Source organism: Maniola hyperantus, chromosome 4 (assembly GCF_902806685.2).
Source record: "Maniola hyperantus chromosome 4, iAphHyp1.2, whole genome shotgun sequence".
In the NCBI taxonomy this organism is placed as follows: domain Eukaryota; kingdom Metazoa; phylum Arthropoda; class Insecta; order Lepidoptera; family Nymphalidae; genus Maniola; species Maniola hyperantus.
In genome coordinates, this window is record NC_048539.1 from 9,577,316 (window position 1) to 9,602,422 (window position 25,107).

The window sequence follows — 25,107 nt, forward strand, 5'->3', positions numbered from 1 at the left end:
GTGATGTCATCTAGTTAAATTCGCAGGATGTCGTCATGAATTGCTTTTTAATGACGTCAAACCGCCTAATAGTCTAGTTTTAAAAGTTAATCTGATGTTCAATAGCAACCAAGAGAAAACAAACAATACTATAAGTATATAAATCTCACATTATTGAATTTTTTGAGCAGTCCGATAGAGTACAAAGTAAATATGTAAAACGATTTGTTTACAAAACATGATTTAACTGTAAATAATAGGGGTAAGCTGGCAATGATGGGTGATTATTCATTTCAACGAAAGAATTTTAATAAATAGATTACAATCTATTCAAAATGTAAATATACAACCACATCGATATTTTATTGGTTAGATTATAAAAATTGGACCACTTGTGTCCTCGCAGTAATGTAACAATATTACAAACAAAAATTTCTACATAACAGAACTTATAGATATTAGTCAACTTTATTTTATACATTCTATAGTACACGATTATTTAACATTAATATTTACCTAATATTATATTTTATACATTTATGTATATTAGATAATATTCTCCGATTTGTAATAAGTTAATAAAACTATAAAATATCTTCTTCGTAAAAGTATAGGCATTTAATAAGGCTAATGTAGGTAATGAAACAATATTTGGTGATTTTACGGTTCTCTTTGAATACAACACGAAATACTTAACAGATAAATAATTTATACAAAGCACTTTGTACTTACTTTTTCATTTAGGTTATTTTTGAATTGTTTGTTTTTCATTTATTACGAATGCTGAGCCTTAAACTGTTAAACTTAACGCCTAAAACAAGATTTAAAAAACATGATCATTTGGCTGATTTTCTTTTCATATAAAAATAATAAAATAAGGTACAAAAGAGTACAAAATGCTGTGAAATTATATTACAAAAACATACTTATCAACAATTTTTTTTACATTGTGATGATTCTTACACATATGCATATTGTACTTAATGAATTCAACCATTTTTGTAGAATGGGAAGAAATTAAAACATTCGCTTATTTGTGCGCAAGTCTGTGTGCGTCAATTACATGGATACCAAAGTTTGACAGCTACAGAGTGACGATCGCAATAACCTTCGGCTGATCATTAACCGTAATAGGCGAGTTAAAATTTTCAGTGTATTTCTATTGCTGCTATAATTTTAATTATCAACAAATAAGAAAAAACCAAGATGTGACCAACTGATTCCGACTCTTTGACCGTTTTTATTATAAACGAAGCCCTTGTTCTAATTCATTTTGCATTGCCGTAAATCTGACTACTATCGTTGAGCCATTACAAACGTGCGAACTGAGCCATAAATCATTTTTATCGCACTTACAGGCCTTATGGAACTGGAACCTGATGCTCTGGTGTTGTATGTAACAGTAAAAAAGCATTTGTCGATAGTCTAAAACAGTTTATAAAGAGCGAGGGTACCCCAGCTACCTGCTTCGGAACGACATCCTTTATCGATAACGACTTCTGCAGCATTCCCACATCGTAATGACACAGGTCATTTATGACTCCGTTCGCACGTTTGTAATGGCTCAACTATAGTGGATACTTAGGGTGTAATCCAACTAACAGATACATAAGTTACACACTGCACATGAATCACGGGCACGAGAAACTAACGCATACAGTGACGAGCGCACAAATGAACAAATGTTATTATTGCCAATAAATCGCAATGCGCTTAATGTAGTCCTAATTCGGTCGTATATAATCTCTAAACAAGACAGATAAGCTTATCGAGACTTGGCTGCAAGAGGAAGCTACATTTTGTAGAACAAATGACACTACAAATTGTGATCTTACACTTCTTACAGTCAGCCAGTGCTTGCAATTTTTAGATAAATTTTTAAGAAAAAGATTTTATCAAAGTAGTAATTTTTAAGTAGTTACAGAAAAAAAAAAAGCAAACCTGCCAATTTAGTTTTGATTGTATAAAACCGAATTAGCACCAAAGTATGTATTAAAAATTTTACAAACTAAAATATTAAATTACCGTCATTTACTAACTGGTTACGGAATAGACTTGTAAAAAAACAGGTTCGAATCTAAAGTTTGTCTCAACCTATACTTTAATTATAACATGGGGTTATTCAAGGGGCGGACCAACAAATTCCTAAAAGGCCGGCAACGCATCGGCGGCTCCTCTGGTGTTGCAAATGTTCATGGGCGGCGGTAATCACTTAACATCAGGTGACCCGCCTGCTCGCTTGCTCGCTATATCTATTTAAAAAAAAAAAAAAAAAAAATACTGCGTGCACGGTGGTATCCTATATAGTCCCACCAGTGGGACAAAGCTTACATGTTTACGAGAAAGATGGACTCACCAATGCTTGAACACATTGTTCAAGTGTTAGTAAGGCCAGATAATAAATGTTAAATTGTTTTTTTTGCTACTAATGTAGTAGAAGTTACTAACATTAGTTTTCAAGTGAGTCTGTCTAGTAACAAATTGAGCCCTAGTTGCTTCAAATAAAAAGATTTTATACATTTATTTATTTATTATTTAAAGCAGTTTGACTATTGCCTCACATTATTGTAAATATGACCATGGTAAAATCTAGATTCTGCAAAATAAACACTTCTAGGGAAAAATAATGAGGAATCAGTCATGCTAATTGTAAAGACTAAATTAGGATTAAAACGAAATCAAATGTAAAAATTTGCATTCATAACGTTGAACCATGGTGTTAGATTACTATAGGTATAGCGCATAACTGAGTAGGCTCCTGGAAAAGTGGAGCCGTGCGGGAGGGTGACAGTTGTCACAAGTTGACGAATCATTGAGTTCTCGCGTTACGTCATCACACCCCCTCCCGCACCACTCCACTACCGCAGGAACTCACTCAGTCATGAGCTGCCAGTGATAAAAAAATCGCTACAAAACTAAAAGAAAATGCAAGATATTGTCATACCGTAACCAGTAAATAAAAATTACATTCCAGCAAGAATACCATCACAACATTTTTACAAATATACAGATTTGTCAACTTGTTAAATTCCGATCGATTTACAAGTAACACTTTCAAAATAAAAATTCACTAACATAGCTGCTCAACTATCATTTAGACCATTTGCTTATTTCATTAATTATCAACAATACAAAAATTGATTTCTGGTATAATTGTTCAGCAGTGCAAATAAAGTTTGATTATCATTTTCCTGAAACTAAATGTATAAAATATCTATTAAAATTTAAAAAGGAATGTAGATTATTTTAATATTGAGTTAAACTTTATTGAGCTATTTGAGACAACAAGTACAAATTATGGCCTCAATTTTCTATAAAATAATGTATTTTTAAATAATCCAATATAAGCTACAGGGTAGCAATATTAACTGTTTTTATATTATTAGTATTGTTATTGCTTTTCATAAGACCGATTTATACAACAAACACATAACAAAGGCCTCAATAGGCCTGGATTGCATTGTAGTATCCACTATAGACTTGCTGTTTTCTAATTAGATCATAACCTCAAGATAAACTACGTAAAATAAAAATGATAAATCTAGTTTTATACTTTTTGTAAAAACTTAAGAACAGTCGTTTGGAAATCGGTTAGTATAAAGACAGTTTCTTTCAAACAGTTACCAAAATTGTTCAACAAAGCACAGATCGAAGAGAACGTCCTAACAATCGAGTATAAAACAACTATCTATATTATCTCGAACGAAGAACCCGCTAACTTCTAATATAATTAATCTGTATCTTTCATAAACTATCGGCTGCAAAATAATTTGAATGCATTCCTAGCTTCATTACACTTACATCTAGCTAGATAATCTTATGTACAATCACTAACAATAATTGTTCAAATCTATAATTACATCACTCCAAGTCTGCTTCCGCGGAGAAGTCCCGTCATCGTCAGGATGGTCGAGGAGCACATTCGTTCGCGCACCGCGGACGGGCGCGTCAGTCGGCGCGGCTGGGCTCGGAGTAGCCGTCGTCAAGATAGCCGTGCAGCGCGCCCAGCGGCAGCGACTCGAAGCCCGCCTCGAACGCGCCGGGGCCGGGCGGCTCCACGCGGAACTGTCCCAGCGTCCACGGGTCGCTCGTGTCGCGCCGCCCGCTGTCGAAGGGGCCCAGCTCGCCCCACGGCTGCGGCGGCGGCGTGGTCAGCATCGACGGCATGTCGACACGCGCCTGCAGCGGCGACTGCAGTGGCGGATCCGCGCCGAACGACGGCGCTCCCCACACTAAGGACTCGATGCCAGACGTCGAAGTGTTCATGTTGTTGAAACCCCAAGTGTTTGGAATTTCAGGCGGTGGGACGTTCGGGGCTATTTCGGGGGCTTTGGACACCGAGCGCCCGTACACGTCCTGCGGCCTCGCGTTCAGGTGCGGTCGAGAGGCGAGCCCTCGGTCGGGACTGGGCAGGTGACAGTCGGGGCGCATCATGGGAGTGTATTTCCCGACTCCGGGGCTCTTTTTGTTGCTGTAGCTGTTTTCCACGCTCGGCCTGGGCGAGTAGGGGCTGTGGTGCTGCTGCCGCGACATGGGACTGTATTGGCCGGGGGTTCTGTTGGGGTTGTTGCGAATATTGTCGTTCTTGACTCCCAATCCAGCATCGGGACTGGTATGAGTGGAAGGGTGTGGCGAGAACGGAGCGTGATGTTTAGGCATAGAATTATAGTTGTCGGAGTTCCACGCTCCCGTCTTCTGCAGGTCCGACTTGACAATCTGACTCGTGTCAGGGCTCGGTTGAGCGGAATAAGGACTAGGTTGTGATGAGTATGGGCTGGGTTGAGTGGAATAGGGGCTGGGCTGGGTTGAGTACGGACTCGGCTGGGCGGGGCTCGGTTGAGTCGAATATGGACTTCTTTGAGAGGAGAATTGATTATCCTGTCTAGGCATGGGGCTGTAGCTACTATAATTCCAATTATTAGGATTCTTTATATCCTGTTTCATTCCTACGGTTTCGGGACTAGGTTTGTTCTCCAGAGAAGTTGTAGGGCTACACTGCTCCATCACTTTGCCGTGTCGTATTTTTGTGTAACTTTCTAATCTATTGAGAGGACTCGCTTCAGATTTATGAGAGGGAGTACTTCTGAACTGGCCTAAATTCCAAGAATTGCCTTTAGCTATATCTGGTTGTACATCAGGACTATTGGGCACCTGACTATCGGGTTTCTGGACGGGGCTGAAGTGGGGACTTCCTGTGTCAGTTTTGACGGAATCTGACCGGGGCGTCGACGACGAGTCTGGTTTCAATTGAGCAAGGGGACTCGAAAGTTTAGGAGTGGTCGAGCCTTTCGGAAGTTGCGTAGTCTCAGCACCGGAAGTTACATTTTCTGGCGTATTTCTTGATTGCTCTAAGGTGTTATTGCTAGGAGAAGACATTTCTTGTTTTTCGGCAGAGGCGCGTTTATCAGGTACACTAGTAGTTAAGTCGGGTATGCTTTTCGGTTCCTGAAACACACTCTCGGAAGACTTATCTGGAGATTTCATTTCTACTTTACTACTAGAACTTTCAGCTGTGTCATTCTTTGTAGGTTGTTGTTCTTCGTCCCGTTTTGGTGTCTTCGCCTTCGACTTTTTCTTGTTTGATTCTTCAGCTTTGCTCTCTTTGGCTTTTACTTTCTCGGGATCTAAGCTGTCCTTAAGGTCCTGTAGTTCTTTCCCTGTGTAGAGACGCTTCATGCCTCTCGGCAGAGCGCGGCACGAACTGAGGTTTAGCGAGTCTATATGAGGGCACTTTAATAGTACTTTCTTGATAGCTTCATATGAGACAGATGACCCACACAAATTGAGTGATCTGTAAAAACAAAATCCTGACTGTTATTAAATCAGTCTAAATAATCTGATTAATCTGTCTAATCTGAATAGCCTGAATAATCTGGAAGTCCCTACAAGAGACCTATGTCCAGCAGTGGACGTCTATTGGTTGATGATGATGAAATAATCTGAAACAATGTGTTGAGCGGCCCGCTATTTTACACACGTCCAATAACTGACCATGTGCAGTGGGTTGTGCTGTGGCGGTGGCTTTTTGTTCGATTCCCCGCAAGATAAATTAAAGATATCTAGTCATTTTATAGCCTACCTAGCGTCAAATATAGTGTAGGTGAATCTTCGACGTCTTGGTACAAGTTTCTTAACTTTCGTGAACTGTGTCGCAGGTGTAGGCACGCCAACTTACCTCAGTCTGCTGGTAGGCGAGTCAGCCAGCGCGCAGACGGCGTCGTGCAGCACCTTGGCGGCGGACGCCCACGACAGGTCTAGCTCGATTAGGCTGTGCGACCACTTCTCGCAGATGAGCTCCAGGCACGCGTTGGTTTGCCGCAATACGTTACAACCTACAGCAATATGGCGGGATTAGACTAGTTCGAGGAAGGTGGCGCTTAGTTAGCGGCATCATAGTGTCACTCAATTGTGCTGGTTAAATCGGTCATCCATGCCATCCGGCAGGGTGATTACGTAAAAAGTTGCAGTAGCGACAGCAACACGACAGCAGTAGCAATCCGACAGTTCATTTGCTGGCTTTAAGAATCAAGAAGTGGATGCAAACATGCAGTGCAAGTGGCAGCAGATGAGAAGACAGGATTTGAAACGTCTATAACCCAAAACTTTACAAAGCCATATGAGTTAATGTCCAAGCATCTGATCCATACTACCATACTAATATTATAAATGCGAAAGTGTGTCCCGCCCATCCATTTAACCGATTTTGACGAAATTTGGTACAGATATAGCTTGCATCCCAGGGATGGACATAAGATTTTTTGTGCCGAAAAATCAAAATATTTTTCCTAAACCTAAATCCACGCGCACAACAAAAGCAAAAGAACAACTGCCGAGTTTCCTGACTCTTCTCGACAGATAGAGCATTCCGAACCAATAATAGATTCAAAAGCTCTTTCAAATGTTTAATTCAATAAAAAATCTACCTATTTCTATTTGAAACTATAAACATACCTCCGAGAAACAGATGTTGAAGATCCCAAGCCGGTACTCGCACGAGACCAGAATCGGTGAGGCGTTGTAATCCACGCAGGTCTAGCAGGCTGAGACGCGTGGCGCCTCTAACGAGCCGTGCTAGAGCATCGTCCCCTAGCCGATAGTCCCCCACGGCTGCGCGCTCTTCGGCCGCGCTGCAAGCGATCGAAACCTCCTCCAGTTGGCTCCAACCTTCTGTCTCCATCTGCGATTACAAACTGATATTGACATCTATACTTTCATACATTATTGACTAAGCATATATATGTATGTAGGGGTGCCCTTATGGTCCCAAGGTACTGGAATGGCGATCTCGAACCTAAGAGTGCAGCGTTGGGAGACGCGCCCTGAACCTACCCTAGGTGGACAGACAACATCAAACGAGTCGCAGGGAGCCGCTGGATTCAGGCAGCTCAAGACCGTGGCGTGTGGAAGTTCCTACAAGGAGACCTATGTCCAGCAGTGGATGTCTATCGGTTGATAATGATGATGCGCTTGTGCGCAATTTTTTTAATTGTGAGACTAGCTTATCCCTGCAACTTCGTCCGCATGGACTAAACAAATTACAACCCCCTATTTTACCCCTTTAGGCGTTGTATTCTCAAAAATCCTTTCTTAGCGGATGTCTTTGTCATAATAGCTATTTGAATGCCATATTTCAGCCCACTCTGTCCAGTAGTTTGAGCTGTGGGTTGATAGATCAGTCAGTCAGTCACCTTTTCCTTTTATATATTTAGATATTTATACCTGCTGTGACGTTGTTGCAGTAGCCAATACTAACTGAGCATTGGCAGCCCGGAACACCCTCATTTTAGAACACCCCTTCTGCAGGGCTTCCAGGGGAATCGGGGCCGGGTGGGACGTTGCTAGAGCACCAGATATGTCTAGCACTTCGAGATTCGGACAATGGCTCTGTTGACAAATAAGCATATATAAGTACTAGTATTTTGCTCGCTGCTCGAGCTGCTAAAGCAGCTCTCGAGATTTATAATCGCCATTTTGAACAATTTTAAAAAAGTCATACATTTTGTATGAAAAAATAAATTCCGCCGTTTTGCATTTTTTTTCAATCCATCGAGTAGACCTTCGGATCCTGATCATCTTTTGCCACGAAACCACTCTTCCATCTTTCATACCCTCCGAGATGGACGCCGATGAAATTTGTATGGCGGCCATCTTTTTTTCGGAATTTTGATTTTTTTTTCAAATTTTTGGCAATTGGATGAGGTTTCAAATGACATTTGCTCGAGCACCTCCCACCTATCTTCAATACCTTGAGCGTGCCCTTCACCCGCCTCCGAAATCTTCAATCATCAGCTCTCTCCATGTTTTCCTCCAAATGAATTTTTGTCTTCTATATGAAACCATAAGTGAAAAAAAAAAGTTTCATACAAAATTTTACAGGAGGAAATTTTTTGAATATCTCGGCCGCCATTTTGTTTTTCCAATTTTTTTCACTTTTTCTAAAAATCGTTTACTAATATCTTCAATTGTTGCAAGTTGTAACGAAATCGGTTGTAAAACAAGAAAGTTACAAAAGTCAGGTCGGCCGCCATCTTGTTTTTCTGAAATGTCATAATTTTTCCCTACTCGAATCCCACTCCTGAACATATCTCCCATACATTATTATATCATTTTCTGTCTCTTTCTAGGTGAACAATTATGTCAATGAGTCAGTCAGTCAGTGAGTGAGTCAGTGGTAATTGAGCTATATATAGTACTAGCTGATCCCCGCGGCTTCGCCCGCGTAGATTTAGGTTTTTAAAGATCCCGTATAGCCTATGTCACTCAGGAATAATGTAGCTTTCTACTGGTGAAAGAATTTTTAAAATCGGTTCAGTAGTTCTAAAGATTACCCCCTACAAACAAACTTAACGACATTACCTCTTTATATAATACAACGGGCCGTGCAGCAGAAATCGTAATATTTTAATTTCGCCATAACTTCAAAACCAAACGTCCAATTTTAATCATTCAAAGACCAAATATTATCTCCATAAACTGTTCTTAGTGATGAAATCATTTATTTTGATAAGGATTAATAGCATGAGTAAAATAAACGCGTTTAAATGTAGTCCAAAAAAAAATTCAAGATTTTTAAATAAAAAAATGGTTGCTGTGCCTCACTCGACATAGATGGGTATAGTGTGTCGCGGACTTTTTTGTAGATATTTATAAGATCTACAATTAATTAGAACATTTTATGGTTCTATCTTTTATAGTTTAGGCAGCGTACGCAAAATAAGTAACTTTTCTGGTTGATTTTTTACACCTTGTGTCCGAAAAACCCAAATATCTTACGGAACCCTATTTTTTTCCAAAATAAAATATAGCCTATGTTACTCGTGGATAATGTAGCTTTCGAATGGTGAAAGAATTTTTAAAATCGGTCCAGTAGTTTTTGAGCCTATTCAGTACAAACAAACAAACAAACAAACAAACAAACAAACAAACAAACAAACAAAGTTTTCCTCTTTATAATATTAGTGTAGATAACTAGTATTTTGCTCGCTGCTCGAGCTGCTAAAGCAGCTCTCGAGGTCTATAATCGCCATTTAGAAAATAAAAAATTTTGTATGAAAAAATAAATTCCGCCATTTTGAATTTTTTTTCCATCCGTCGAGTAGACCTTCGGATCCTGATCATCTCTTGCCAAGAAACCATTCTTCCATCTTTCGTACCCTCCGAGATGGACGCCGATGAAATTTGTATGGCGGCCATCTTTTTTTCGGAATTTTGAATTTTTTTCCAAATTTTTGGCAATTGGATGAGGTTTCGAATGACATTTGGTCGAGCACCTCCCACCTATCTTCAATACCTTGAGCGTGCCCTTCACCCGCCTCCGAAATCCTCAATCATCAACTCCCTCCATATGTTGCCCTAAAGGAATTTTTGTCTTCTATATGAAACTATAAGTGAAAAAAAAAAGTTTCATACAAAATTTTACAGGAGGAAATTTTTTGAAAATCTCGGTCGCCATCTTGTTTTTCCAATTTTTTTCACTTTTTCTAAAAATTGTTTACTAATATCTTCAATAGTTGCAAGTTGTAACAAAATCGGTTGGAAAACAAAAAAGTTACAAAAGTCAGGTCGGCCGCCATCTTGTTTTTCTGAAATGTCATAATTTTTCCCTACTCGAATCCCACTTCTGAACATATCTCCCATACATTATTATATCATTTTCTATCTCTTTCTAGGAGAACAATTATGTCAATCAGTGAGTCAGTGAGTCAGTGGTAATTGAGCTATATATAGTATAAAATAAAATAAAATAGCACGCGACAGGTCGAAATGGCAATCGGGCAGGGAACGCCCCGCTAACCTGTACAGCCCCCACGATAACCCGGTGCGGACGACGTGCGGGTGTGAGATGACAATCGACCTCATTGTCATCTCAACCTGTCGCAGACTATATATTGATTGATCAGCAATTATGTATCTTATATTTATTTTTATAAATCGTTGCGTATATGTGTTGCGATGCACACATGCGAATGAACTGAATCTTTTTGGTTTAGATTCATGTTACATGATATATCATATGAACCAGCTCATAACTCTGAAGACATTTTGTAAATTTGGCAATAGTGTTACTCCTGAAATCCATCCTTGGGTCGTTAAGACTAACGCTGCCAAAATAAATCTTTTGTTCACCAAAAAGTTGAACAGATTTTTCATCAAACATAGCAGAGAACTTCTTTAAATAAAAAACTACACTCAAATCGGTCCATTCGTTTAAGTGCTACGATGCCAGACACCGGTCAATACCTCACCAGGACACCATGACGACGCCACCGTGGTGTCTTGAGTTACCAAACGAGAAACACCAGAGTCATCAAGAAACATATTGTACTACTTTCCGATCGAAAATAATCATACTACAATGAAAACAATCACTGCACATCCACAGTGTACATGTGCGAATGACATCATCAGTCATCACGCATGAGCAGTGAGCGAGAGGGGCGTCCCTGGAACTACAGACCGTTCGCTATAGCTTGTCCCCTGACGTTATGTTGGCACCATTGCAAATCACACAATAATAAACCCTACGTCCTAAGGAATAAAGCTAACAAGGCATCAGTGCCAACATGGCGGCAGGGGACGAGGTGGTCGAGTGATGAGACGTCAAATAGCGCTATACATATATGTATAAGAGAGTGCGCAATGCGCCACTAGCGGGTGATCCCGGCAGTCGCCACCAAGGGGATACCAAGTATACATTTTCTTGGTAGCGGGACTAGTTGCACCGACACTGGTGTGCCCTTATATCATCTTATTTTACGTCGACGGTTATAAAGGTACAACTTACGGCAACAGAAGAGAGTATTTGCGGCAGGGCGGAGAACTTGTTGTTGGCGAGCGTGAGGTGCGTGAGGCGCGCGCCGAAGTTGCTCGCCACGCGCGCCATGGACGCGGCCGACAGGCACGTGCTCGACCCACCCGTCTCCGACTACCAACATAATAGGATAGGTTACTTCATTTTTAAGGTTCCATATCTCAAAATGAAAAAGAGACTATTCAGCCGACTACGAAACCAGTTATAGTACGCGACAGGTTGAGATAGCAATCGGGCAGGGAAAGCCCCGAAAACCGCACAGCCCCGCGCTAACCCGGTACGGGCGAGCGCGGGTGACGTGCACCTGTGCGGGGTGGTGTGGGGCGTCCTCATATTCCGACTGCCATCTCAACCTGTCGCGGACTATATTATAACTTATAAGTTGTACGAATACAATATTTTATATTATTATATATAATATTACATTTAAAAAAAATATATAGACAAGCGCTAGCTTGGCTGCAATCAAACCTGCTGACAAGTAATGATGCAGCCTAAGATGGAACGCGCCTGCTAAGATGCCTATTCACTCTTGACTTCAGGCTTCAAGTTGTACGATACCAATTAACTCATTCTACATAACCAGTATTGTACAAAGTAAAATAATACAAATACAAAGAATAGTGCTCACCACTGCACCAGGAAGATCGTCAAAACCAATGAGTGCTTACCGTAAGCGAAAGATCGAGCCTCTGCAGCTTGGGCAGGCCCTGCACCACGTCGAACAGCTGGTCCGGCGTGATGCGGCTCCAGCCCGCCACGCTCAGCTCCACCAGCGCGGGGCAGTAGTCCACCACGCACGCCAGCACCCACGACACGTTGCACACCTTCCATTGAGCTGGGAACAATGTTGATAATAGCTGCGCATCATCATCACCAACCCATTACCGGCTCACTTGTCACTAGAAAGCATTTTTGCCACTTCCATTGAAAATTGAAACTTATCACTCAGTTAATATTATGGAACTTTTAAAAGCTAATAATAGCTTTACTCGTGGCACGATAGTTATTTTTATAATAAGACCAGTTCTGGCAAGCTACACACTGCCTTTTGTTCCACTTTTAAAATGACAACAAAATATAGTAAACAAAAAAATTCTTACCAATATTTAAACTCTGACATTGAGATAAACGATTTTCGAGAAGCCAGACCAGTTTGTAGTCCGTTTTGCATTTTTCAACAGTGTATTGCGCAAGATCTACATTCTTCCACAGCTCGGGCCTACAACTGACACTGTGCCATAATTTACACACTCTACCCAATCTGAAAAAAGATCACGAAATATTTTAATATAGTGGTTTGTATTAAATAATTTAGGGTTACAAAAATTAAAAGTGGAGTCTCAGGCATGACAGGTGGGTGCTTCGGAATCGAGATGATGCATTTGCTTCGTCTCTCAGATGATACCTTAAGAGCGGTTAGGCACTGTATCCAATCCGAATCCGTGAAAATACGTTCCAAAGTAGTCTATGTTACTCTCTGTTCTCTCACATACCTCTATGCCAAAAATCAAGTCGATTAGCTGCTTTAGTTAGGCTGTTTAAGGAAGAACAAATAAATAAACAAACACACTTTCGCATTTATAATATTAGAGACAATTATGTGATTTATAAAGTTAGAGAAATCTAGCAGGTTCAAACTCACCTGATAACAGTAGGTAATGTGCCATGTTGTACAACATTTTCAAAAATTTTCACTAAAATCTCTTCAGGCATGGAATGCGCCCATGGACTTTGTGGTCCACTTTCCTTATTTTCTGTTCCACTACTTCTAGTTCTTTCAGTCTTTTGAGCTTTATCTGCAATTCAATTAATTTACTTTACTTAGGGCCGATTTCACCAACGTAAAATAAGTCTTATCTGCGAATAAATTTGATATTTTGGCAGGTTTTCAGTACAAAAACTGTCATTACGCCCAATTTATTCCTTGATTAAACGTCACTCGATATCGGTGAAATCTGCACTTAAAGCATAAAGTATTAGGAGTAAATTAAGAAAAATATTCAATGTAAGTTTGCACTTCTAGCGGCTTTAGCACGTCGATAACGCCTATAGCGTAAAGGGAACTGCGAACGCAACAGAATTCTAAATGCACAATTCTTCTCATCGAAAGCATCACACACAATCAAGTATCCTATTAAGTTTCAGCTGGTATGGTGAGCTCAGGAATTAATCAACATGAATAAGACGAAAATCATGTGCTAAGAGTCATGTCCTAGGTCCAGAAATCTTTAAGAGCTTTGCTCTCAAACTTGTAGATCAAACTTGGCAGGGCAGCATTTGGGAAGCTTCGAGATATCTTCTCATCCAAAATTCCTCCGTTCCTGAAGACCAGTCTTCGAAGTGCGAACTCCAAGAGACACGTCCTCGTCTACTGTAGACGATGATAATATAAGCTCTCTCACAACCTTACGATAATCACATTAGTTTTGTTGTTTAGCGTCAAGCTTGCTTTGTAAAAAAAAATGCAACGCAGGCTACCCAACGCCCGCAGTGGCTTGTCTGCGGATAAAAAGACAAAGCCGCCGCCAGGCTGACTCAACAACCAAGCCGCCGGCCGGCACAGGCCTGCGCAGGGTTCGGTGTGTAGCACCCTTTACACAAAGAAAATATTTTTCTAGGCTTACGTACCCGAAGGGTGCCAACGGGACCCTATTACTAAGCCTCCGCTGTCCATCCGTCAGTCCGTCTGTTAGCGGGGATGTATCTCGTGAACCATAATGGGTAGAGAGTTTTTTCAATGTTTTAACCACATTATAATAAAAATTTCAAAATGACAGACATGAAAGTTAAAAAAATTTAAAAGTGTTATTTCTTGTACGATGTTACAGAACCCTTCATGTGCGAGTCCAACTCGCACTTGGTCGATTTTTTGTTCTTACCTTTAGTTTTGGAGTTATTATTATTAGATTTTTTAGTCTTAGGTTTGGGTGCGCGCGGTTTGGGTGCCGCAACACTCATGACCGCCGCGGTGTCCCCTCGGGAAGGATCGTACTCCTCTCCGGAGCTAGCACTGGCGACCGGCGATGCTGCTCGCTTCTTTTTAGATTTCCTTTGACCAATATCAGCTATTGATACTGGTGTTGGAGCTACCTGTAATTTTAATGTCAGACCTCAACTCTGTTACTTCTTATTGATACTTATTTTTGGACTAAAAACAAACAGCTGCCTACAACATTGCCTATAACTTGAGTAAGGCAAATGTTTTTAAGTTTGTAAATAAATAAGCAGTGAGAACCTTGTAGATGGAAAATATAACTGAATCGACCATTTCAAAAACCACATACGTCCACCACAGAAGGGATTTTTAAATACTTAAATGCACATGGAAGAAGTAGTGGACATCATTATTTAATTTCAAAATTTTGTTGATAAACCACAAACTGTTGAAATAACAAAATAAAAATACTTGTACATAAGTATATAAAAAAACAAGTATAATATACTTAATACTAGCTTATGCCCGCGACTTCGTCCGCGTGGACTTACACATGCTTCAAATCCCTGGTTTACCTCTTATTAGAGAAATTAAAAAATCATCCCATTTTTAATTTCTCGAAAAATGCCCAATGAATATAATTATGTTATAAATTACTAGCTGATGCCCGCGACTTCGTCCGCGTTTAATTAGGTTTTCAAAAATCCCTTGGGAACTCTTTGATTTTCCGGGATAAAAAGTAGCCTATCTCACTCTCCAGGTCTTTATCTATACCCATGCAAAAAATGCAAACTACATGACATTACCTACAATATCTCGGAACAATGTTTGTAGCTATATCTCAAACACGTGCCAAAATACAAACTCTTGAAATGTGATTGATTAATTAATTGTTAATTTTTAAATTGTTTCATTTGATTTCGGATAGATTAGATAGAATTATATAAAACTTTCAATTGATAAACTATGATAACAGCTAGTAAATAAAAACGACAAAATGAAAAATTTGTAAAAACTTTTTAAAAAATGCAGCAAGTCAGGCATATCTACCAAAAAAACAAAATATCCTGTAAAAAAACTATATGGATTAGAATTCTATTTTAAAGTTAATTTTAATATTTAATAATTTTGTACAAATATTTAAGAAATGCTGGTCAGTCACTTAACACTGGGGCACATTGTATATTTAGAGGTAACTAGGTAGTTACTGTATACATGTATTGATTCTTACTTTCAGTTACTGTGGGCATAGCTTAACATCTTAAGTCCTCAGCAATTCCTACATCATTCATGCAAAAACATGATTATGAGAAAATTTCACCAATTGCTTGGCTCATAATTAGTAAGTATTTAAGTAGCACCCTGTATTGTATTGCTGTGATAGCCTAGTGGTTAGGACGTCCGTCTTCTAATCGGGGGCCGCAGGTTCGATCACGGGCACGCACCTCTCACTTTTCGGAGTTGTGTGCGTTTTACCAGTGAAGGAAAACATCGTGAGGAAACCTGCATGCCTGAGAGTTCTCCATAATGTTCTCAAAGGTGTGTGAAGTCTACCAATCCGCAAATGGCTAGCGTGGTAGACTATGGCTAAAACCCTTCTCACTCTGAGAGGAGACCTGTGCTCTGTATTGAGCCGGCAATGGGTTGATCATGATGATGATTATGATTGATTGCATTTCTTCTGTCACTAAATAACAATTTGCATTATTTTGACTTTGGTATGGAGATAAAAGGTTGCGACCATTGCACTATATGTAAAGTTATGTCAACTAAAGTTACAGATCTCCCAAAGTGACAATCCAAACAAACATTCCATTGTTGGGTTTATACACAGAGAAACTTTCAGCTTTTATAAAATAACGAAGATCTGGCACGCGCTGGCTCTTAGTCCATAAACAATGCCACGCTTTGTCTGCTCCAAAAAATATAATAATTGTCTGCGTGAGTAGTCTACAGAATTAGGTGTATAAATCCCGCAAATTGCTATTGCGCTGGAACCATGTCTCATTAACATCGAAATGAAGTCATTTTGACGTCAGCCGAAAATATACCATCAGCTCGAAACTTCAGTCTAGTGCTGACGTCACTAAAATAGCGGCCACGCGCATTAGCAATTTGCTGGACCTACACAGGAATTTTCGCTTTGAGACATAATTATTACCTATTTGTCACAAATTGAATAAAATCTGTTAGGAACCTTATAGGTGGGCTGAATCAATTTGGTACAGACATAGCATGCATGCTTGGGGAAGGATGTAGAATACTTTTGGACCCGAAAAATCAGAGTTTGCACTGGATTTTTATAACCCATTCAATAAACCAATTTTGATGAAATTTGGAGATAGAAGATTGGAAAGAAGGATATAGGATGTAATTAACCCAGAAAAAGAGTTGCCATAGGTTAATAGTAACCTAAATCCACACAGATAAGGTGGCAGACATCATTCAGTCTCTTAAATTAAAACAGTTAAGAAAGAAGAAGCATACAACCAAGATAGTACAGTATGCGGACGAAAGTGATGTACATCAACCTTTAGCAAATTTGTAGAGCACTGTCTTTGTCGTTGTAACCGGCAAAACGTCATATAGGTATGAGTGACAGAGAAAGACTTTCTACAGGTTGAAGTACATTACTTTCAGCTGGGTACTGTATAAAGATATATATATGTATAAGAACTAGCTGACCCGGCGAACTTCGCACCGCCTAACAGTCGATTCTATTTTTTAAATTTTTCTCTCCGTAAGAACCATCCTCGTACTTCAAGGAATATTATAAAAAAAGAATTAGCGAAATCGGTTCAGCTTTTGTTGTCGAGATTTACAATGAGCAACACATTTAGTGATTCATTTTTATATTATAGATAGGTCAATTTAGTCTTGAAGGAGTAACATCTGAATTTCTAGACAGTTGTTACTTATATTATAGGTACTTAAGTCTATGGTGAAAGAATGATTAAAATCAGTTCAGGAGTTTACCGAATACAGACACAATTCTTTCCTTTTCGTAATATTACCATAACGGCAGTGTAAGGATTTGTAGAAGCCAAACGTAAATTACAATAATTAAATGTTATTAAGTGCTACATAAATAATACCAAATGTCAAATTTCCACATATTCTTCACTACACACAGTAACCATTTAATATGTGAGATATTGGGGCCGATTCTCTTGTACACAATCTCTAAACTAAACTAAATTAAAGGGTCTAAATCTAGTGCTATCCTTTTCCGCAAGCAACATAATGAAAGGGATAGTAATAGATTTAGATGTGTCATTTTAGTTTAGAGTTTGTGTACAAACGGAATCAGCCACATTATGTGCTCAATTTTTAAAAAACTTACCACTTCTTGAAAACTTGTTCTTCTTATCTTAATTTTGATTTTAGTATTTGTGTCCATTATTTGACTTCTATATGTGGGCGCACTACTGTCAGATTTCTTGGATTTCTTTTTGCTACGGGAACTACAGAGGTCCAACATGGATCGGGGTTTACCGCTACAAGGTATGACTATATGAGTCCTTTCTTGCTTGGAAGATTCTTTTGATTTACTCTTTTTTGTGGATAATTGACTAAGTTTATGACTGTAAGGTTTGCCGCTCGCTCGCGGCACATTAATTAACGGTAACTTTACACTATGCCCGAGCACTTCATCTTCTGAACTTTCACTGTCTTCTACTGCATGTTCAACTTCCTCCTCGTGGCACTCACTACTACTAACTAAACTTAAGTTCTTCCCACCTTTCACTTGTGACACTACACTATTTGATGTCCTTTTGTGAGAGTCACGAGAACGTTTTTTCCGCTTTCTCTCTTTCGGGAGACACCCGTTAAGAGTGGAGTGGTCAGTGTCACGTCTGGAGTGCTGCTTGTGCTTTCTGTGACGAGGCCGTGTCGAGGGCGGAAGCACTCCATTGGCCTGCATCCTCTGGCGGGCGATGGCGTCGATGCTCTGCTCGAAGTCTGTCTCCAGCTTGACGCAGGATATGAGCTCGTCCTCTTCGGAGTCCGAGTCGGTGGCTAGTTGTGGCACCCGGGCATCTGGGAACAGATCCTTGCGGACCGAGAGTCTCATAGCGGGCTCGGCAGCCTCGTAGCCGCCGTTTATGGGACTCGAACGGTCCGACATGCCGCCCGCCTCCCGCCGCCCTCGCGTACCACTTCTACAAACCGCTCACCGTCACCTGTCCGTCGTGAAGTAAACAATCAGTTTGACACATCACATTTTCACTTTTGATGCTGAGACACTCATTGATCACTCGCTGATACAACGATTACGTTTGATTATCTACAATCGATGTACCTATCATTATTATGCCTTACAACTCGCACTTTCTGAGACAATCCAAAGCATCTTTTTTTCTTTACGTATTCGCATTTTAGGTCATCCATGTTCATGTAACGTTGTGATTGCGAAAAACAAAGTAAAGATCATTTTCGCGGACACTAGCACTGTATCTTTATTTAAAACAGTTTGACTGCAATAATTGCGATTGTATGTACCGATTCTTAATTATTTTTGTCGACTACGAGTTGATGAAAACTGTTGACCTTGTTAAAAGCTTATAGGTTTCAAAATTTAGTCAACAGATGCAGACATTGTCACAAAAGGTTGTTCTTCTTGGTTGCAAAGTGTTCAACTTTGCATTGTCGCACTTCGCAGTAACCTTGCAAAGACTTTTTTTCTGTTTCATATTCTAAAAAACTCATCGGAACATCGTTATTTTCTATCGATATTCATTTTTCTTTTTACGAGTAATATAATATCTCTTCGTTTTCTTCTCTCCTTGAATTTTATTTGATTTTACTAAAACCTAAAACTAAAACTGCTATTGAGTTGGATTTTTTAATAGTCTGTGCATATTACTCCAAATTTAATTTAGTAATAGGTAACACCAAGGTGACACTGTCAATCAATCACCAGTGTGACCATTTGTGGCAGATTTTTGTCATTTGGGCAGATTCGACTACTCTATGTTCACTCTGGCAGATTTTATTAGCGTATTTTCAGGAAAAAATTAAATAAAACCCGACTTAAAAAAAATTTATAAACTTAAATCTGAAAAATTAATTTAATTTATTTTCTAATTTTTCACATAGTGGAATGTCTGGGTTTGTAACGCAAATATTCGTTCTATTTTCTTCCCAATTGTAAATAGTTATTAGTCTTGCAATCACAACTGAATCACAACCTAAGACTATTACTAGAAACATCGGATATCTTGAAACCAGTGTCAGAAAGCAATATTATTGTACGGTCAAGTTTCGTGTCCCAAATTTAAGGTTGGTGGTAGGTAACTATTACCTAAGTCTGTAAAAGAGAGTTTATAGCAAATCGTATCAGGTTGTTTTTATTTTTTAATGTTTATGGTTATCATAGAGATAGTATACATAGAGGTAACCATAACGTGTTGCCGCTCTTGTACATCTATGTGTCAAAGAGGTATTGTTATCTCAGTCTTTTTCAGAGAACCTCCATTCGTGTAAAAGCGATAGCTCATAAAAGTCTGGCAACGTCGCTCCATCGGTGAAAATAGTGCAGTATAGACATAGTTGACAGATGCCCCCTTAAGCAGACAAAACATTGGGGTTTGATGCAATATTTATTAAAAATATTTAAAAAGCACATAAGTCTGGCTCAAAAGTAAGCTTAAAAGCGAAAACAAAATGTGTGACGGTGTGTTTTTTACCTCCAGATCTACGGAAGGGGGCGTAAAAGCTCCAGAATTGTATTTTCAAGGGTAAGTGTTTAATAATTATTTCATCGCTTCCAACCGCGATTTTTACTCCGAAAATTGCTGAAAATTAAAGATTTGCATCTTATAAGTGTAATCATCTCGTGACAAAGTAACAAAATCACGTTTCATAGCGTAATTTAATATTTATTTAATGCATTCTTTTAGGCCTCATTTGTAGTGATGTGTGTACATACTTTATCGATAAAATCAAATTTATCGTTTTAATAATATTTGCATACTTTTGTAGATTTCCAAAATGTCCTTGACCATAGTTAAACAAAAAGAGACCAACTATTGATTTGCAGTTTTGAGCAAGTAAATTATTTCTTATGTTTTAGTTTTTTTTTTTAATTTTTGTTAAAAATGCAAAAATCCCTATGACGATCATAAGTATTTTTGCATGTTTGCATGTTGCATGACAAATAAAATTTTGTTTCAGGTTATAAAGAAACTAAAACCACGTCAAGAGCTGGCTAATAGTGAAACCAAAACGAGTCGAACTTTATCTACCTTAGAAGCCTTGGGTCTGCTGATTGTGAATAGATACTAGGCTACCCAGGCTGGCTGCCAGGTAGGTATAAACTTTGTAACAACTAATCACTAATCCAACTCCTCAATGTCATGTTGCAGGAGTAGGTAAGTAGTTGGTAAATACTGTTATTGAGGATAATTTTTTATTCAATTATAAACTTTTAGAAGTTCTTACTTTTGAATCGTCAAATACATCTATTTTTGGTCAGTAATAAGGAAAATAAAACTTACCAGGGCCACTGTAGTTCATAGTGAGTCATATAGCTTTTTAATTTCATTACTTGTTTTTTTTAACAGATTGTAAAGAGAGTCGCAGGGAGTCGGATGGTGTTGGCGCAAGACCGTGGCGTGTGGAAATCCTATCCTAGAGAGTATCGAGCAGCTATAATATGCCAGCTGATCTCAACTTAGATCTGATTTGTTTCACGTATAAAGACGATCCTAAAACAAGTCACATTTCTTATCTACCTACATTTGAAGCGGTGGGAAGTAGAACCAACAAACTGTTTGCCTATCTTCTTTTTACTCAATAAATTGATTTGAATTAATTAAAATGTGTTTCCTTTTATACTAAGTACTAGCTGATGCCCGCGACTTCGTCCGCGAGGATTAGTACCTTTCCTTTGTTACTTCTCCGTCCTTTCAAATATATCCAAAAATCAATTCGATTGGTTGTTTAGTTAGGGCGTGAAGGAAGGACAAACACACTTTCGCATTTATAAATAAAAAAATATTCGAAGAGATTTACTGTTTTTTAATGAAAGTGTTCCGTCATCTGAACGTAGAGAATTAATTTAGCTGTAATATCGATATCCTTAAAAAATTCGTCGTCCCAACCGTATATAGGTGCACACAGTGACAAGATGACGCACGCACACATAAATGAATTGACACGCATTTGGAGCTTAGTATCCATCCAGGTAATCATTCATCTATGATGGTTATACTTTAATATAAGTCCCGCTCTGGAACCATGTCTCATTAACATCAGCGTGACGTCATTTTGACGTCAGCCGAAATAAAAATATACCATCAGCTCGAAACTTCAGTCTAGTGCTGACGTCACTTAAATGGCGGCCACGCGCATGAGCAATTTGCGGGACTTGTGACCGCAAACACAAAAATAAAAAAATAAAAACGTTTTTCGCAATTTTTTTTATTGAAATTGATTTAGATTTGACGAAGTTAGGGAGTCATATCACCAAAAACACGCAATGAATTGAGAACCTCCTCTTTTTAAGTCGGTTAAAAAGAGGCAAGTATAAAGGCAGATTCTTTATTTTCCTGATGGTAACACTGGTGCTCACTAGCAGACAGTGACCTCTGTGGGAAGGCAGCAGCAATTTTTTAAATCAACACAGACGTAGTGATATAGGATTATCATATTATATACTCTTTGACAGATGGCAGCAGTTGTATAATTTTTAAACGTCGTAGACTGTTTTTGAATTTTTCAATTTAATTTCCAGAATTTCTACGTAGGTACTCGAGAAAATAATTATAATTTTATTTTAACTTTATTGTTTCTTTTGCTCCCTTGTGTAAAAAAATACATGAAAGTGCATCAATAAATTTTGTTTGGAACAATGAACTTGCGTTGTAAAGTAACAATAACATATTTGAGCTGACTTCTTGATCAATATCATAATCAATATTTTATTTTAATAGTGGTCTCTGTAACGTGTGTTGTTTATATTCAATGTGTTAGTGATAATAATATGATAACCTACACGGTCTTTCTGTAGCAAGTACCTATATAAACGGTGAGTCATATTTAAATTTATTTGCGCTATTGATGATCTCATAATAATAGGTAGGTAATTAACGTAATGGACATCAACATCATTGCCATGATTACAACTATTTAATATAGTATATCCTACTCTGCGACTAGTCCACCAGGTAGTGCAGACCTACCCACGATAGCGAATTTGTCACTAGCAAAGTAGAAAAAATCGATTTTTAGTTACTTATTATATCCAATGAAATTACGCACAAATTACGTAAAAAAGTAGATAAGTATTTACGTATTTAAATATTAAAGTGAACACTTAACTTAGGTCAACGTCATGTACTTAATACCTATAAAATAATTTCATTGATCTATAATCAATGCTATAACATTAACCATATTATGTACACACACATAATTTCCAATAGATTAGAGTCTAATGTCTAATGTCTAAAAAATTTTAATACTTAAATAATGGATGTCTTCTCTGTTATTTAAGATACAGAGTAAAGCAAGATACCTACATATAATTTGTAAACACTCCCTTTCTAAATCAATGGTTGGTATAGAAGCTAAAGGGCTAGTAGGCTGTAGTGCTAGGGGGCGACCAGTGTCACAATCCTGTTGAGCAGTTGTACCCGAAGTCAAAATAATAATAATGCTGTGAAAGAATAGTTAAATACACTAACTGTGGTTGAAAATGGCCTATTTTAGAATTATTGATTAATTTTGTGTTAGAAAATAAAATGTCCTGTTGCTTTAAAATTAAATTTAAAAAAAAAACTAATACAAATTGCCAACTTTTCTTTTGATTTCAAGAAAGCAGAAATGTCAATTACTTACTTTAAGCACTAAATAGTATTTTTTTAAATTTCTATAGGGTACTTCCCGTTAACCTAGAATCGTGAAATTTGTCAGATATGTAGGTCTTATAGCACAAGTAAAAGAATAAATTCAAAAACCGTGAATTTGTAGTTACATCACAAAAAAAATTAAAATGTGTTCATCATCATCACGATCAACCCATCACCGGCTCACTACAGAGCACGGGTCTCCTCTCAGAGTGAGAAGGGTTTTGGCCATAGTCTACCATGCTGGCCATGTGCGGATTGGTAGACTTCACACACCTTTGAGAACATTATGGAGAACTCTCAGGCATGCAGGTTTCCTCTCAATGTTTTCCTTCACCGTTAAGCATGTGATATTTAATTACTTAAAAACGCACATAACTCCGAAAAGTTAGAGTTGCGAGCCCGGGATCGAACCCCCGACCTCCGATTAGAAGGCAGACGTCCTAACCACGAGGCTATCACTGCAAAAAAAATTATATTCATAAACGAATAATTAGTATTTTCAAAGTAAGACGACTATACCAAGTGGGGTATCTGTTACCTGTATATTCTAAAAAAGATTTTTCTTTATTTTATGCATAATAGTCTGCCCCATATCTTTAAAATTTTTATATGACTCCACTCTAAAATACATCTCAATTGTTTCAGATCCGACTCCAGTACTGATGGCTATTGAACTTCATCAGTTATACTGTCAAAGTTGTTAAGTGACGGAGTATTTATCAGGTATCGGAGTGTGCTGTGTAGGAATTTGGCAATGAGAAAATAACAATTATTGTTTGGTTGCGGCAGTAACCGCAAGGTGGTGGTCATGTGGGTAGTGACAATAATTAATTACTAGTTAGGTACCATGGCATGGCATATATAGTAAGTTACTATCGACAATGGCACGTTGTAATTCTTCATATGGGGTAGTGATAGTTGTGGTGATAGCTATCACCTGTTTACACATTTGACTATAGTAAACCGCAAGCAATTGCGACCCGTCCTTCAGATATATCAATAGACACATTAGTTAATAAAGGGAGGGTTTGTAGGTAAATGCGTTGTGTCAGTGTGGTAGTGACAGTGCGGTGGTGGTGAGTAGTGACAGTCAGTGATGCTCGTGATGCTGAGGCATGGTGGACGCGGCTGCGGAGCCGGCCGAAGCCGCGGGACATGCAGCTACCTCCAGTTTCACCAAGTAAGGATTTTTAATAACTTTAAAGGCTTAAGCTGAGATGAGCGTACTTTGACTTTGCTCAGACTAAGTTCCAGAATCCAGACTCAGTTGCATGACAGGCGCATAAAGTTACGATACGGTTTCCGTTAAACTTTGACTGCCAATATAAAATAAAGTGGGTTGGACAAGTCAGTTTAACTTCATATTTTCAATTTTCATACTTCCATGATTAAGATTAAAGTTGTATTATAAAATTCAGGTCCAAAGTTGTGAGAGATCAGAGAACAAAACAAAGAGTTGGATAACCACTTTGCTGTTATTAACGGTGAACGTTTAACCGTAACGTAACTTGCGTTAAAACGAGTTTGTTATGAATTATATGAATCGGTTTGGTTTTACTTTTAACTCATAAGTATTAGCGCACTCAACAATATAAGGTACGCTCTTATTGATCTATAGATCTCAGTCTTAGGCCGCTTGTATACTTCCGTTCAGCCCTCATGTTATAGTTTTGTTTGACGTTGCCTATATCATAAATTCAGCCAATCCTAAGCCAATTATTATAATAATCGAGTTTTGCAGCAAGGGATAATCACAATGATTCGACTTTGGACGAGGAATTTAGAGGCTTCTAGATTGGTCTGAAAACGTGTTAGGCAAAATCCGAAGTTTTGGATTCGGACATTCAGACTAAGTGCTGTGGGCACCTGAGGATTGATAAAAGCCAATCGCGATTTACCGGCATTTCAACTTTGGACTATAGCATATAACTATTTACATAATAACTTACGTTTATATATTTACTGTAGGGTATATGTACTATTTAGGTACTTATATAAAATCGTTTTGCTTTTTCGATTCCCAT

General features: G+C 38.5%; 2 protein-coding genes and 1 long non-coding RNA gene across 7 annotated transcripts in view; 2 read left to right on the plus strand and 1 right to left on the minus strand.

Annotated features, from left to right (window-relative positions):
- Positions 1-727: 727 nt before the first annotated feature.
- Positions 728-18,900, minus strand: Fbl6 (F-box and leucine-rich repeat protein 6). Its single transcript, XM_034968154.2, has 10 exons — positions 17,572-18,900; positions 14,173-14,383; positions 12,936-13,089; positions 12,394-12,554; positions 11,962-12,128; positions 11,264-11,404; positions 7,699-7,863; positions 6,931-7,156; positions 6,155-6,311; positions 728-5,770 (listed from the first exon to the last, which is right to left on the minus strand). The coding sequence occupies exons 1-10, from the start codon at positions 18,355-18,357 to the stop codon at positions 3,928-3,930; spliced, it is 4,011 nt and encodes a 1,336-aa protein (XP_034824045.1). The 5' UTR covers positions 18,358-18,900; the 3' UTR covers positions 728-3,927.
- Positions 18,901-19,785: 885 nt separating this feature from the next.
- Positions 19,786-21,270, plus strand: LOC138402264 (uncharacterized). 2 transcript variants are annotated; one of them, XR_011236679.1, is made up of 3 exons: positions 19,786-19,905; positions 20,406-20,537; positions 20,795-21,270. It is a non-coding gene; the product is annotated as an uncharacterized lncRNA (long non-coding RNA). The 2 variants fall into 2 exon arrangements; XR_011236680.1 differs by having other exon boundaries at positions 19,823-19,872.
- A 644-nt stretch (positions 21,271-21,914) lies between these two features.
- Positions 21,915-25,107, plus strand: part of raw — a 78,986-nt gene continuing 75,793 nt past the window's right edge. For 3 of the 4 annotated variants that reach the window (XM_069498382.1, XM_034968160.2, XM_069498384.1), the window contains exon 1: positions 23,815-24,263. In XM_069498382.1, the coding sequence (XP_069354483.1) occupies positions 24,239-24,263 (25 nt within the window). In that variant the 5' untranslated portion in view covers positions 23,815-24,238. The other variant, XM_069498385.1, reaches the window with a different exon arrangement.

Coding starts and splice junctions, on each gene's coding strand:
- Fbl6 (XM_034968154.2), bottom strand. CDS start 18,357: ATGTCGGACCGTTCGAGTCCCATAAACGGCGGCTACGAGGCTGCCGAG. Junction 11,405..11,961: donor GGCTCGATCTTTCGCTTACG/GTAAGCACTCAT, acceptor TTATGTTGGTAG/TCGGAGACGGGTGGGTCGAG. Junction 5,771..6,154: donor TCGCCTACCAGCAGACTGAG/GTAAGTTGGCGT, acceptor TTGTTTTTACAG/ATCACTCAATTTGTGTGGGT.